Source organism: Macrobrachium nipponense, chromosome 4, assembly GCF_015104395.2.
Source record: "Macrobrachium nipponense isolate FS-2020 chromosome 4, ASM1510439v2, whole genome shotgun sequence".
Classification (NCBI taxonomy): domain Eukaryota; kingdom Metazoa; phylum Arthropoda; class Malacostraca; order Decapoda; family Palaemonidae; genus Macrobrachium; species Macrobrachium nipponense.
The window spans coordinates 122,272,532-122,286,843 of NC_061100.1; the positions used below are offsets into that span (position 1 = coordinate 122,272,532).

General features: G+C 36.5%; 1 protein-coding gene across 1 annotated transcript in view; it reads right to left on the bottom strand.

Moving 5' to 3' along the window:
• Positions 1-14,312, bottom strand: part of LOC135211109 (CD109 antigen-like) — a 192,643-nt gene that overhangs the window by 46,661 nt on the left and 131,670 nt on the right. The window contains exons 6-8 of the mRNA XM_064244201.1: positions 3,413-3,464; positions 988-1,118; positions 384-569 (exon numbers count right to left, since the gene is read on the bottom strand). Of these exons, the coding sequence (XP_064100271.1) occupies positions 384-569; positions 988-1,118; positions 3,413-3,464 (369 nt within the window). The remainder of the gene's footprint in view (positions 1-383; positions 570-987; positions 1,119-3,412; positions 3,465-14,312) is intronic.

The window sequence follows — 14,312 nt, forward strand, 5'->3', positions numbered from 1 at the left end:
GGGGAAGCCTCGAGGTTACATTAGGAAACAATTGTTAGAGAGGGTGGAAGGTCACATGGAAGAAAAAGAATATGAATGGAGGTACAGTAAAAAGAATGAAAGAGGTTGGAGCTAGGGGACGGAGGGCTGCTACAACAACCGTCAAGTAAAGCCTACAGTGCAACGCTTGAGGTGCACTGACGGCACTAACCCCCAAAGGGGACTTAACCCGCGGGAGTTTCGACCTTAGCTGTGGCAAACGAACTACAGTGCGACAATGAATTTGATGACTGACTCGTTGCTTTGTATTACTTTGAAGATAATAGTGATTCGCGAATATGACATAACGAAGATGAAAGACATAATTACACTACCAGGAGTTTCCACTGCTTAATTAAACGAACCTGAGGGATGAATTCGTCGTAAGCATCACGGAAGGACTCAGGGACCTCGCCGAATGAATGACTTGCATACTGCAGTTTGAGAGAGCAGTTCCCGACGACATATCGCCAGTTGGTCATGTTGGCAACGACGACACCCTCGATGTATTCGGCCGTTGTCTTGAAGGTTAAGGGCAGACGCACGAACACCTGTGGAAGGTCAACACAACGGAAAATGAATTGTCAAGCGCTAGTACAAAAGGTTAGCGTACATTTGTATTACCATGGTTCTTTTATATATTCCCACACAACTGTGGCTACACACACACACACACACACACAGAGCAGGAAATGTTACAAATGGAAAGATTTTGTTCAGTGACTTGTACCAAAGCAAGAATTTAGTAAGTTTACGTCCTAAGTTTGAATGAAAAATCTTAAATTCAAAGAAAACTGTTGATTAACTTTGAAATTAACACTCGAATAATCCATCTTACAATTACATAAACATACATACATACAGAGGTATATATATACACATATGCACAACACATGACATATATATATATATATATTATATATATATATATATATATATATATATATAAGTAAACAGTATTTCCCTTACCTCAAATCTCGGCCTGAAATAATGCTCCACCTGTATTGGCATATCTTCTACCTGGGATCTGGCACGGACGCGAAGCGTCCAAGTTCCAATCAAGGGGTATTCAGGCAGGTCAAAGTTCAAGTTGATTACACCTGAATAAAGATACAGAATATTTAAATATAAGAAAAGACCTCATCTTCTTTCCGGATTAGTATTTATAGCCCGCTAATATATTCTCTCTATTTAAGCGAAAACACACAAGTCAACCTGAGAGCCAAGTAAATATATCTTCTTTTTTAATGATCCGTTAAATGGAATGGGTATATGACGACGTCGTATATTCACTCTATTTTATGGAAATGATATTCGACCCTTCGTATAGTAGTTAATTGGGTGCTCTGGTTTCTCCAAACTTTTCCTGTAAGAGTAACGTTTCTCAATTAATTCTGAATCTCGAACACGACGTCTTTTATTTCAATACCGCTAGCTCCCTCCTACGCACCAGTTACCAAACCTTTCCATCGGTCTTATGCGCCCTTCTTCGCAATACTGCTATCTAATGACAGAAAGGGAACGAACCAAAGGCAAATCTTCTTGGCAGATTTCTCTGAGATCCAATTTCCATCACCCATATTCTGACTGGGTTCTCTTGCCTCCCTTCCTACTTTCCCTCGCTCGCCAGGCATGCATCATTGACCCCTAAACCGCTTAGTTACGAGGAGTTACAAGGATTAGGATGTCTCAAAGACTTGTTAATCCATTCAAGAAGACATCGTGTGCTCACTTACCTCTAAGAGCAGGTTTTACTATTCATTCACATCGTCCTCATGATTTTGTCTAGATTTTTTTTAAAACTCTTCCACACTGTTGCTGTTTACAACTTCTGGTGGCAGTTTATTCCACGTGTCACATATCTTGCATGTAAAGAAGTTCCCACAGTGGGATGTGTTGTATCTCTTCAGTTCTAGTTTCCATCCATTATTTCTTGTCTGGTTTTCTTTTAACGTCGATGAACATTTCTCTTTCCTCCGCCGCGCACTATGAGATACCTATTCCCGCTGGAGTTTATCTTTTTATTTAATTTTTATGATCTATTTTTAAGTTTAGTGCTCTCAACAAACGTCCGTACAACTCGTTCTCCATTCTTCGTTCCCCGTAGTGGGGTACTGCCGTCCGGGCACCTTAATTGGTGCGCTGTGGGCATTACTAGAGGAGGTTCTTTGCAGCTTCCCTTCTGCCCCTATAACCTTTTTAACCATTTTCTTTGCCTCTGTTCCCACGTCCTTTCTACGTTTAAAACATCGATCCCTTTTCATTTTATCAGTCCTCTGGCTTTTTGTATTCTAATAATTTACATACATCATAATTTATTTATTCATTAATTTGATCATTTATGATTTTCTGATAACTGATCTCTTTTTCTATTTCCCATGACCTTCTTTTTCTTTCTTTCGAATGAACATCACATTCTTTGGAAGCTTGAATTTCAAGTCAATGGCCCCTATGAAAAGCCTTCGTCTTCTGAATGATAATAAATGCAGATTTAAGAGGAGCAAGATAAACCTGGCGCAGTCGATGAACTATTGAATTACACGAGAAGATGAAAGCCGTGTACTGAAATATTCAGAGGTTAACTAAGCGGCCACGTTGCAGTGATAATGGTAATATAATATCTACTTTCATTTTCTTGCCTAACATAGGTAAGTGAAAAACCAAAGGGAGAGAAATGTATTATCTGATAAATAGAGAATATTTTCCGCTTTTTAATGTTTCCGTTTTGCCATTTAGTTCAAAAAAGGAAGCGTTGCAAAGTGTATAAAATAAATTTAAATGTATTTTTCGGCAAATTTAGCAAAAAAAATTATAACCTTGATAAGTACAAAAAATATGTAAATTGAATGATTTATAAACCCTAGTTAAAACTTTAAGTTCCAGTGTTTCCATTACCATTCTGATAAGAAAAGGATTAAGTAACTAGTTAAAACTTCAACTTCTAGATATAAAATTAAAACTCTGACTAGGAAAGGAATAAATAAACCCTAGTTAAACCTTTAACTTCCAATTTTTCAATTAGAACTCTAACAAGAAAAGGATTAAATAACTAGTTAAACCTTTAACTTCAAGATATAAAACCAAACTCTGACATGGAAAGGATTAAATAAACACTAGCTACAACTTTAACTTCCAGTTTTTCAATGAGAACGCCAACAATGAAAGAATCAAACAAACCCTAGTTAAACCTTTAACTTCCAGTTATATAAAATCAAAACCCTGACGTGGAAAGGATTAAATAAACACTAGTTCAAACTTCAACTACCAGTTTTCAATTACAACTCTAACAAGGATTGAATTAAACAAACAGACAGTTCATAAAAAGCCAAGCAAATAAGCACACAAATAAAAACGCTCGAAAAACAAAATGCGACATAATTGTTCATAAACTCACCGTGACCTGTTTGATGGGACGGCCAGCGCCTCATTTTACGGCCCCGGGGATCCTGTTCGGAGGAGAAAAACCAAGATTAGTCCCACTCAGTTTGAATAAATTGAGGAAGGAGAAGAAGAATATTTCTAAATGATCAATCTTTCTAATCTATTACTCTTCTCCTTACTACGACCTTCAATGCAAAATTTAAAAGAAGAAGAATTCTTCCTGGAGTTTCTCTTGCTTTCGCTATTTTCACCCTGAATGTATATAACTCTTAATAGAGAGATCATATGAACGACACACGATCAGGACTGAGTTGGTCGGATTCCCCTTCGAAGGAATCGGTAACCCGACGAAGGTATCATGTTCAGTTCACCGAAGTGTGTCAAACTCGAGGATATAATAACCATGTTGTAAAGTGGTATCTTGTCATTTTTATATACAGATTCTCTCTTTTATTCACTTAATACTTTCAAGGACTACCTCTTACACAGTTTCCGATTTTACATTTGGAATTTTATAAAAAGCAAGAAGTAGAATCTGCCTAATTACCAAGGTATGCTGTTCTTCCGCTTACATCAAAAGTAAATCAAAATATGCGCACATTAATAATCAGGGAACGCTTTCCAAGGACGACAAAGAGCGCGCCACACAACAGTGGTATTGTAAAAGTCGAGGAAAATGTCACTATGTTTCGTGTTCCTGGATTGCTCTCATTCAACTTACTTAGTAGTCGATCCATGAGGGTTTCCATTAAAGTATGAATACGCGGGGACGTGGTGCAGACGAAAAGAATGTATAGTAGTTGACCTTTTGAAAAAGAGAAGGGTAGATGTTTAGGTAAACCTCATTTACCAAAACATCTACTAGATCTTCCTCTTTCAACAGTCCAACTTTTAATAAATTTCTACTCTTCTGCACCACGTCCCGTACACTCAAAACTCACTCACACAATATATATACGTGTATATATAAATACATAAACACACACACATATATATTTTTTTCACTATCCACAAGCAGTATTGTATCTTTCTCTGTCTCACTAATTATTTATTTATATATATATATATATATATATATATATATATATAATATATATATATATATTATATATTATATATATAAAGAGACAGAGAGAGAGATACAATACTGCTTGTGGATAGTGAAAAAATACTGCAGCAAATAGTGAAGGACTCAAACAGCGTTTGCATGACGAGAAAGTGGAGAGTAAATGGGAGCAAGAGTAAGATTTTAAGGGTAAACAGAAGCCAGGAAGATGGGGTAATGGATGTTAATATGATGGTGGAAGATACTACTGAATATGGAAAGATGCGGGAAGAGGCCTGGCATGTTTATGGAAACCTACGTCGGACTGCGTAAAGGGTTTGCTGACAAAAATCTCTTTTACGGATGCGAAAAGTGGACGTTCATCGTAAATGAAAAATGACAGGCTGAAGCTATTGACATGTATCGCTTACAAAGTATATGTTCCAGGTAGTGTATATCCCCCCAACCCACCCCCACCCCACAAAAAAATTTAAAGAACAACAAAAGAAATTGCAAATGAAGAGAGGATGGATAAGGGTGTTTTGAAACGGTTTCGTCATGTGGAAGGAACGGAGGACGATAGAGTGGTGAAAATAGTGCATAAATTGTATCAGGAAGCGAAAAGGAGAGAGAGAGAGTACCTTGTACTACAGCATAATCTGTACAGGTGGAAGAAAATCAAGGCCCTTAACAGGTGAGATCTGTGGAGGTAAATGGAATGGCTTAATTTATGAAATGTTTCGCACATGGGTCAAGTAAGTTACTCCATCATAAATTTACTCTGCGTTGCCTGTGTATTTGTAAGAAAATGTAAAATATATAAAGCAACCACTGCATCAGTGAAGATATTAACTAAATAGAAAGTTTGAAATTGCAGCCTAAACCGACGTGGAAAAAGCTAACATGACAATGATAGCCGTGACCTATAAGGAATGATGTTCAATTTATACTAGGCATTTTCTTCTACTTATTTGCTTTCAGATTAGAAACGTGTCGAGCGAAGCTTTTACATTTTGCTAAATGAATTTTGAATTGATCTTTAATCGTTTTGGTAATAAAAGGAAGAATGATTTGAAGAGCTATACAGTGAGGCAATTATGGTAATTTCCTGTATTTACAAATCTGTTTCTTATAGGGTGTTCATTAACGAATGCTGAAATTGCCTTTTCACACATAGGCAGGAAGTATGCGGTTTGTATATTAATGACCACGCAAATCTCTCTCTCTCTCTCTCTCTCTCTCTCTATAAATATATGTATATATATATAATATATATATATATATATATATATATATATATAGACACATACATACATATACACACACATATTATATATATATATATATATATATATTATATATATATATTGTGTGTTTGAGTGTGCTTGCACGCAAGCGTTATGTGTGTGTGGGTGTTCAAGGTCTTTTCCCAAACTATCATTTTCCCTAATACATAATATTTGGGTGGTTCTTGTACCTGTCCAATAATTCTAACGTGTCTTTACATTTGCAATTATGAGCGTGAATTGAACTTTTTTGTCTATTGAGGACATACTAGTTACACGTCAGCTGGACATCCGTTTTAAATTAAATATTTCTTTCAGTTTCTATTATACGTCTACCTTGATTAGTTTATGATTTTGTTTATACCTGGGCAGTAACGTTCCACCAACAATAGTGTGTAGCACAAAGATATTGCAGATGTGGTGCAGTATTCACTTTTCTCTCTCTCTCTCTCTCTCTCTCTCTCTCTCTCTCTCTCTCTCTCTCTCTCTCTCTCTCTCAATTTTAGTATATTACCTACTACTGGACGTGCAGCCCTTCTCTTCAGATACCTAACCTACGTGCAAAAAACAACCCAACATTAGTTTTTCCCCCTTTAAGTCAGTCTGGATAGCTTACTTTAAACGCTAAAAACAAATTTAAATAACTTCAGATGAGCTGGAATGGCAATCACTCCCTTTCTTAGTCTACAGAAATTTCGTCATTTGAGCTTATTCTTACGACTGCGAGTGTCACTGGAACAGGACGCCTCTTAAGGGTTTTTGTTTGTTTGTTTGTCTGGTGTTTTGACGTTGCATGGAACCAGTGGTTATTCAGCAACGGGACCAACGGCTTTGCGTGACTTCCGAACCACGTCAACAGTGAACTAATATCACCAGAAATCCACATCTCTCACTCCTCATTGGAATGGCCGAGAATCGAACCCGCGACCACCGAGGTGAGAAGCAAACACCAAACCAACCACGCCACTGAGGCGCTTAGCCTCTTAAGGGGCCAAAGGATGAAGCTTTCCAGCTGTTTCTTTTAAACTACGTAGGTCTTAATTTTTGATGAGTCTGCGCTTTTATACGTCGCAAAATAGAAACAAGTGAACTTCGGCGTAATCGAGTTTTCTGTATAGCGTTTAATCAAGGCCACCGAAAATAGATCTATCTTTCGGTAGTCTCGGCATAATGCTGTATAAGCCGCGGCCGATGAAACTTTAACCACGGCCGGCTGGTGGCCCATCCTAGCTAGACACACGATTATAGCTAACTTTAATCTTAAATAAAACAAAAACTACTGAGGCTACAAAACTGTAATTTGGTATGTGTGATGATTGGGACATGGATGATCAAAATACCAATTTGCAGCCCTCTATCCTCAGTAGTTTTCAAGATCTGACGGCGGACCGAAAACTAAAAAGAAGTTGCTCATTCGCTGCATCCAATTTTCATGTACACTTGTGGTTTGAATCTTTGGTACCAGGAAAGAGTAAGTTTCTGGCCCTCCCAAAAACGCGAAAACATAATCTATAATCGAGCCTTTACAAACTTGCGAGTTATTTCTTGCGCAGCTTCTATTACGTACATCTTACCAGTGTCTCTTTTCAGCTAATCTTCTAATCCGAAATTTTTCGTCGATCGTTTGTCTTGATTTTGTATCACACTCTCCAACATGAATATATATATATATATATATATATATATATATATATATATTATATATATATATATATATATATCAAAAAGATGCTGCCTGGTCATGGCAGTTCAGAGAATGGCCACGCAAGGTTGCAAAGCTTTCTTCAGTAATCCCAGGTAAGCGAAGGATGTGTGTGAGGTATGTTGCACATAAATATTTGGACTAAATAGCTGACTGTCGACGAAAAAGGATGAGAGAGAGAGAGAGGAGAGAGAGAGAGAGAGAGAGAGAGAGAGAGAGACTACTAACTATTTAATAGGACTTTTACCTGTACTCTTGTTTTATGCATATGTAACCCATAACTTTGAAGGATTTCATGTTTATTCACCATTAAGTCGAAAATGGATAATCAATGGCATTTATCGACCAAAAGCGTAAGAAAAGGTTTCGAGAAGGAAATTGTGAAAACTTGAAGAATTACCTCTCTATTGACAGCAGAAAGGCGAGCGAATATTTCAGTCTTCACAAAGCAGTTGCCACTGAGCCACCTGAGATGAGAAAGGGGCGTGGTTCCTTACTCGGTATGGCAGTGATTGCATCACTTCCCGCAGATCCATATATATGGGAGACAAAAGCTCTTTAAGGTAACACTACGGCCAAATTTTTGAACGCGCAATCGAGATTTCTGTAGAGCATACAATCCTGTATGAATTTCTCAGCAGCGACCCTTGAAACTTTCAGCCACGGCACGCTGGTGGCCTGTGTTTTCGGCGCACGATCATGGGTAACTTTAACTTTAAATAAAATCAAAACTACTGAGGCTAGAATGCTGCGATTTGGTACGTTTGATGATTGGAGGGTGAATGATCAACACACCAATTTGCCGCCCTCTAGCCTCCGTAGCTTTCAAGATTTGAGGGCGGACAGACAAATAGCCACCTCATTACTGTTCTCTCACAGAAAACTCAAAATGAAGCATAAAGAAGGAGCAAGCTAACCATATTATAGCTAAGACGAGCGGGTCACGAGGTACCTTTATCAGGGAAGAAGAAGAAATGAAACAAATCCGCGGACGTTGCAAAGGCAAAACTTGCATGAAAACATGAATTGTCGACGGGAGAACAATGTTTACAATGCAGGGCGCGCGGTTCCACACCGTTCAGCAGCGCCCTTTCCCATTACCTGCGTATCGATGTGGGTTTTCGTTCGCAGTTTTGGGAGTGTGGGTCAGATGCTCTGCGCGTAGGAACCTACCTCTCCCTCTTATGCATCCGCACATACAAACGGTCTCTACTCAACTGACTAACTTAGCATGAAGTGGACAATTGCATTCGTGCGAGCATACAAACACTTACAGAACAATCATATATATATGATTGTGAATATTCACATACATACTTATATTTTGAAACAAATAAATAAAAAATAATAAGTATATCAAATCGATAAAAACAACGTTCACTACCAACTGACAAACCCCCATGATGTGCATCTGTTGATATTTCTCATGAAGTGAGGCTTGGTACATTTGTTTATTTTCAATGTAAACGGCGCTTCTTTCTTCTTTGCACACCTGCGGAGTTTCACTCACGCTCAGCTTTTTACCACTAAATAGTACCTCCCCATTTCCCACCTTCTCAACGCTTGTGATTCCTCATATGATAAGCAAATAAATATGATCTACAGATTAAAACTTTTTTTATTTCGTTCACATTTAATTCCAGCCCCTTCCCCCCACCCCCAAACCCCACATCCAGCTACCTTCCTTGCTTCATCTATTCTGTGACTCCCTTCTCTCATTCCACCAATTCCATTGAATTGAATTGCATATAGAATTCAGGCCAAAGGCCAAGCACTGTGACCTATGAGGCAATTCAGCGCTGAAACGGAAATTGATAGTCAAAAGGGTTGAAAGGTTTAACAAAAAGGAAAACATCAAAGCTACTAAGAATCAATTGTTAGGAGAGGGTGGAAAGTGAGATGGAAGAAAGAGAATATAAAGGCAGCAAGTCTGTTACTAAATACTTAAAGGAGTCAACTACATATGTTCTACCACCATTAATTTCAAATTTTATTTTTCCACCTTCCAGGTTTCCGTGTACCCTCATCATCTTACTTTGTCAATTTACGATCTACCTTTTTCTTCCGTCTCTCTTCAATAAGCACTACCATTACTGTATCATATACAAATATTAGACATTTCACTACTCTCGTGAGCCATTTCATGCCAGAGAAAATGGTTTATATATATATATATATATATATATATATATATATATATATATATATATATATATATATATATATATGTATGTACGTACGTACACAAACAAACACGGACATGTATATGTATGTGTGTGTGTGTGTGTGTAGAGAGAGAGAGAGAGAGAGAGAGAGAGAGAGAGAGAGAGAGAGAGAGAGAGAATGTGTTTGGGTGTCTGAAAAAAGGAAAACCAGTTCTCATAATTACAAGTAAAACACTCACGGTAACACCCTATACAATATGCGTATATAGTCTTACACTGGACGAATACACTGGTGGAGAGTGACAGGTGTTAATGCCGCAATAACCGAGGCTTCTGCTGTGCTCTTATCTAGTAGGTACGGGATGTTTTGCTTTCAAAGCTCTGGGCGGCGGCCACAGAGCCATTGTTGCCAAATCTTGCTCTGCGCTACATCCTCTGCAGTACGAATCGCCGTACAGGTCTATATCTCGCTCTTCCTGTTGTATGGGAAGCCTCTTCCGGGACAACTTTAAATAAATCACATCAAGAGGAATAGCGTCCAACAGGGTATGCTACATTAAAGGCTTTCATTTATACTTTACGGTAGCCTTTATGTAGCCTTTATAAGGCGTTTTCTGTTTCCATTTGAATGTTTTCAGTCTGCCGTTTTCTATAGATCTCTGATTAACACAGGAATTGAATAGATTGAAACAAAATATAATTACAGAGCCTTATTTATATATATATATATATATATATATATATATATATATATATATATATATATATATAACATATATACATATATATGTATATATATGTATATACTATATATATATATTATATTTTATAATATATATATATATATATATATATATATCATATATATATATATATATATATATATATCTATATATATATATATATAATATATATAGCTATAGTATATATATTATATCGACTTTTTAATGAAATGAACAACTCTCCAGCACTGAAGTATGAGAAAGTATTGGAATCCCCTTGCCACGCTGCAACCTACTAATATGCAGATAGCGAAAAAGACCAGAATGAGATACACAGGGACATGTGAAGATAATTCAAGCAGGCCTGCCATTAAGCGTGGAGAATTATAGTTTTTGAGAAGAGGAAAGAAAAGTGCCATCATTTTCTCTCAAACCAATTTTCTTTTATCCATTACTTCGATTTCTGCATTCTGGGCTCTCCGCTTCTTTGATCTTGATAAATAGCTTTCTGTAATTCTTCGTAATCATCCTTATCAAAAGTATTCTGCCCTGAGGTTTGTTACTGCCATTGTGTACTTCATTCCTTTTTTTGTTTTGTTTTTTGAGCTCTTCTTCTTTACCCTTTTTTCGATTCAGCTCCTGAAGCATCTCAATGATCTTCTTCCTTTGTTTCCAAAACTTCTTTAGTCGCATGTTCTTTGTTCAGTAAGGCAAGGTCAGCTGAGGTCTTCATTATCTTTGTTGCCTCCACTAATCTTCTCTCACACCTCAGTCCTCCAGAGCACGACCTCCTTTTCCATCTGAGTCACAACATTTCACTTATTCTGTTTTCCTTCAACAAATGTTTGTATGCCTCTGATAACACAATGCTACCATTTTTAATCGACATTATTCCGATTCATACAAGCAACATTCAAAGACAGTTCTGAGTATCGTAAACTGAGGTTCTCCCTGTCAAAAATATCATTGATTCCTTTCTGTCTTTAGAGTGACTCTGTCATTAGTTTTTCATGCTTTATGGAAATGTAAAAAAAACTATATGCTCAACAATACTGGTCAGTTATTCTGTACAAAACGTAATTGATAAGCTAACTGGTCTTCAGTGGATACCAGTTACATATATTATTCAAGGTGTCATGTTTTTGACGCTGCGTCTTTCGAATATCTGATATTGTTGGTCTATGCGCCTAAGACCATTTCTCATCACACTAACATCTACCAAATTTACGGCTCTCTTCGTTCATAAATACCAAAAATCACACACAACTCTTTAGTAGTTTATACACGAAACAAGAGGCAGTGTCGACATAAAGCTACCGTAGCATAGCACTGTTTGAATTTCTCTAGGACGTTCAAACTATACCCTGTTTTTTTTTCATATGTCCATCCGCCTGTGGTGTTTTTGTATGGTAACACTGCGTCCCGGGCTTTAGATATTTACGCTAATTGTAAGTTTTAGGTAAATAAAAGGATATTGGGTGTTCATTTGTAACTGAAAAGTGTTTTAATAATTTACTGTATGCGAATTACACCGTTAATATTCGAAATAGGATATTATTATAATCGTTGAATGTCAGCTGAATGTAACTATCTAAAGACCGGGACGCAGTGTTACCATACAAAAACACCGCAGGCGGATGGACAGATAAAAAAAAACAGAGTATATATCGTATCAACAAACATAATAGTTCGAAAATGAGCACATGCCTTCTCTAACGCATCACTGAGACGTCCAGTTTTTTCTTGTCTAGCCTTAAGTCCTTAGTTTCTGGCAAAATTCTGTCGAGGCGAATTCATCAGCAAACGTACACGGTCTAGACTCTAGAGCATGCGTGCAATCGATGAGGATTCTTACAATATTACAAGTTTAGGCTGCGTCAACGGTCACATATTTTTGTTTCATAGGATCCTGCTGCCAAGCTTTTCACCAAGTAGCCAGTATTGGTGGGAAATCTTAGCCGCTAATGTTTGCGCAGCATAATGAAGTTAAGACCACTGCAAAATTACTGGCGGAACTACCATTATTAGTACAAGATTAAAAGATTAAAACGCTGAACTGAATTCGAGTTTTGGTGATCATAATTGACATCATTATCATATGAGATGATAATGATACCAAACGGTGCAATGCTAGATTTGAATTTCATAACTTCCTATATTTTTACAATGTTGTACGATAACTACTATCAACATTTTCCGAGTCATCACACGTAACACAATCCGCTCAACCAAGGTTACGCTGCCAGTTTCTTTCGAACAAAAAAGAAATGAAGCCAACGAGACGAAGAAAATAACGCAACAAGCTTTGAAATGACCAAAATGAACGGTTATCAGATGAATCGGAGGCTTTTCATTTTTATTGTTAGATTGAAACTATTTCAGGGCTAATCTGACTCACATCGTTCCACGTAATTAACAGTCATTTTTTGCGCAATATGTTTTAAGAAAACGAATCAAGGACAGCCCAGGGTAAAGACGGGGACGTCTTGATTCATCTCCGTCAACTCACATTACCTGCAAGACGAGACTATCTAGACCGAAGTCCCCAGGGCTTCAGAGAGAGAAAGAGAGAGAGATAAAAACTCTTCATGGAACCAGTTTTCTCTTCTGGTTTGAGGTCGTGAGAAAGAATTGACAATGTAAGTACAATTTTGTCTTCTTCTGTTTTGAATAACATATTTTCCTATTGGACGGTAATACCCGGAATCGATTAAACTTATTAGGAAAATGTGTAACATCCAGAATCAAGTAAAAATTGTTAGAAAAATGTGTAACATCCAGAATAAGTTAAAATTGTTAGAAAAATTTGAAACATTCAGAATTAATTAAAAATTGTTAGAAAAATGTGAAAAATCCAGAATCAAGTAAAAATTGTTTAAAAAAATCTGTAACATCCGGAATCAAGTAGAAATTGTTAGAAACATGTGTAACATCCAGAATCAAGAAGAAATTGTTAGGAAAATGTGTAACATCCGGACTCAAGTAGAAATTTTAGAAAAATGTGTAACATCCAGAATGAAGTAAAAATTTTTAGGAACATCTGTAACATCCGGAATCTTGTAAAAATTAAAAAAAAAAAAAATCTGTAATATCCATAATGAAGTACAAATTGTTAGAAAAATGTGTAATATCCGGAATCAACAAGAAATTATTAGGAAAATGTGTAACATCCGGACTCAAGTAGAAATTTTAGAAAAATGTGTAACATCCAGAATGAAGTAAAAATTGTTAGAAAAATCTGTAACATCCGGAATCTAGTAAAAATTTAAAAAAAATCTGTAATATCCATAATGAAGTACAAATTGTTAGAAAAATGTGTAATATCCGGAATCAACAAGAAATTATTAGGAAAATGTGTAACATCCGGAATCAAGTGCATATTGTTAGGAAAATGTGTAACATCCAGAATCAAGTAAAAATTGTTAGAAAAATGTGTAATATCTGGAATCAACAAGAAATTGTTAGGAAAATGTGTAACATCCGGAATCAAGTACATATTGTAAGGAAAATGTGTAACATCCAGAATCAAGTAAAAATTGTTAGAAAAATGTGTAATATCCGGAATCAACAAGAAAATGTTAGGAAAATGTGTAACATCTGGAATAAAGTAAAAATTGTTAGGAAAATGCGTAATATCCTGAATCAAGTAAATTATTAGAAAAATGTGTAACATCCTGAAGTAAGAGGAAATTATTAGAAAAATGTGTAATATCCGAAATCAAGTACAAATTGTTAGGAAAATGTGTACATCAAGAATCAAGCGAATTTTTTAAAAGAAAAAGTGTATCCTCAGGAATCAAGTCCCTTACGCTCTTTTATGATACGTAAATTTTTCATCAATTTACAGATTTAACTTTTTTTCTTGTTTTTTTTTTTCGTGAGGATGGGGATCAGTGTTTTGAGGTGATAATCCATCTCCCATTATGGCGCAACAGGTAATGCAAGTTGGAGGACGAAACACAGATACATATCTCTCTTCCCCTCATTTTTGTC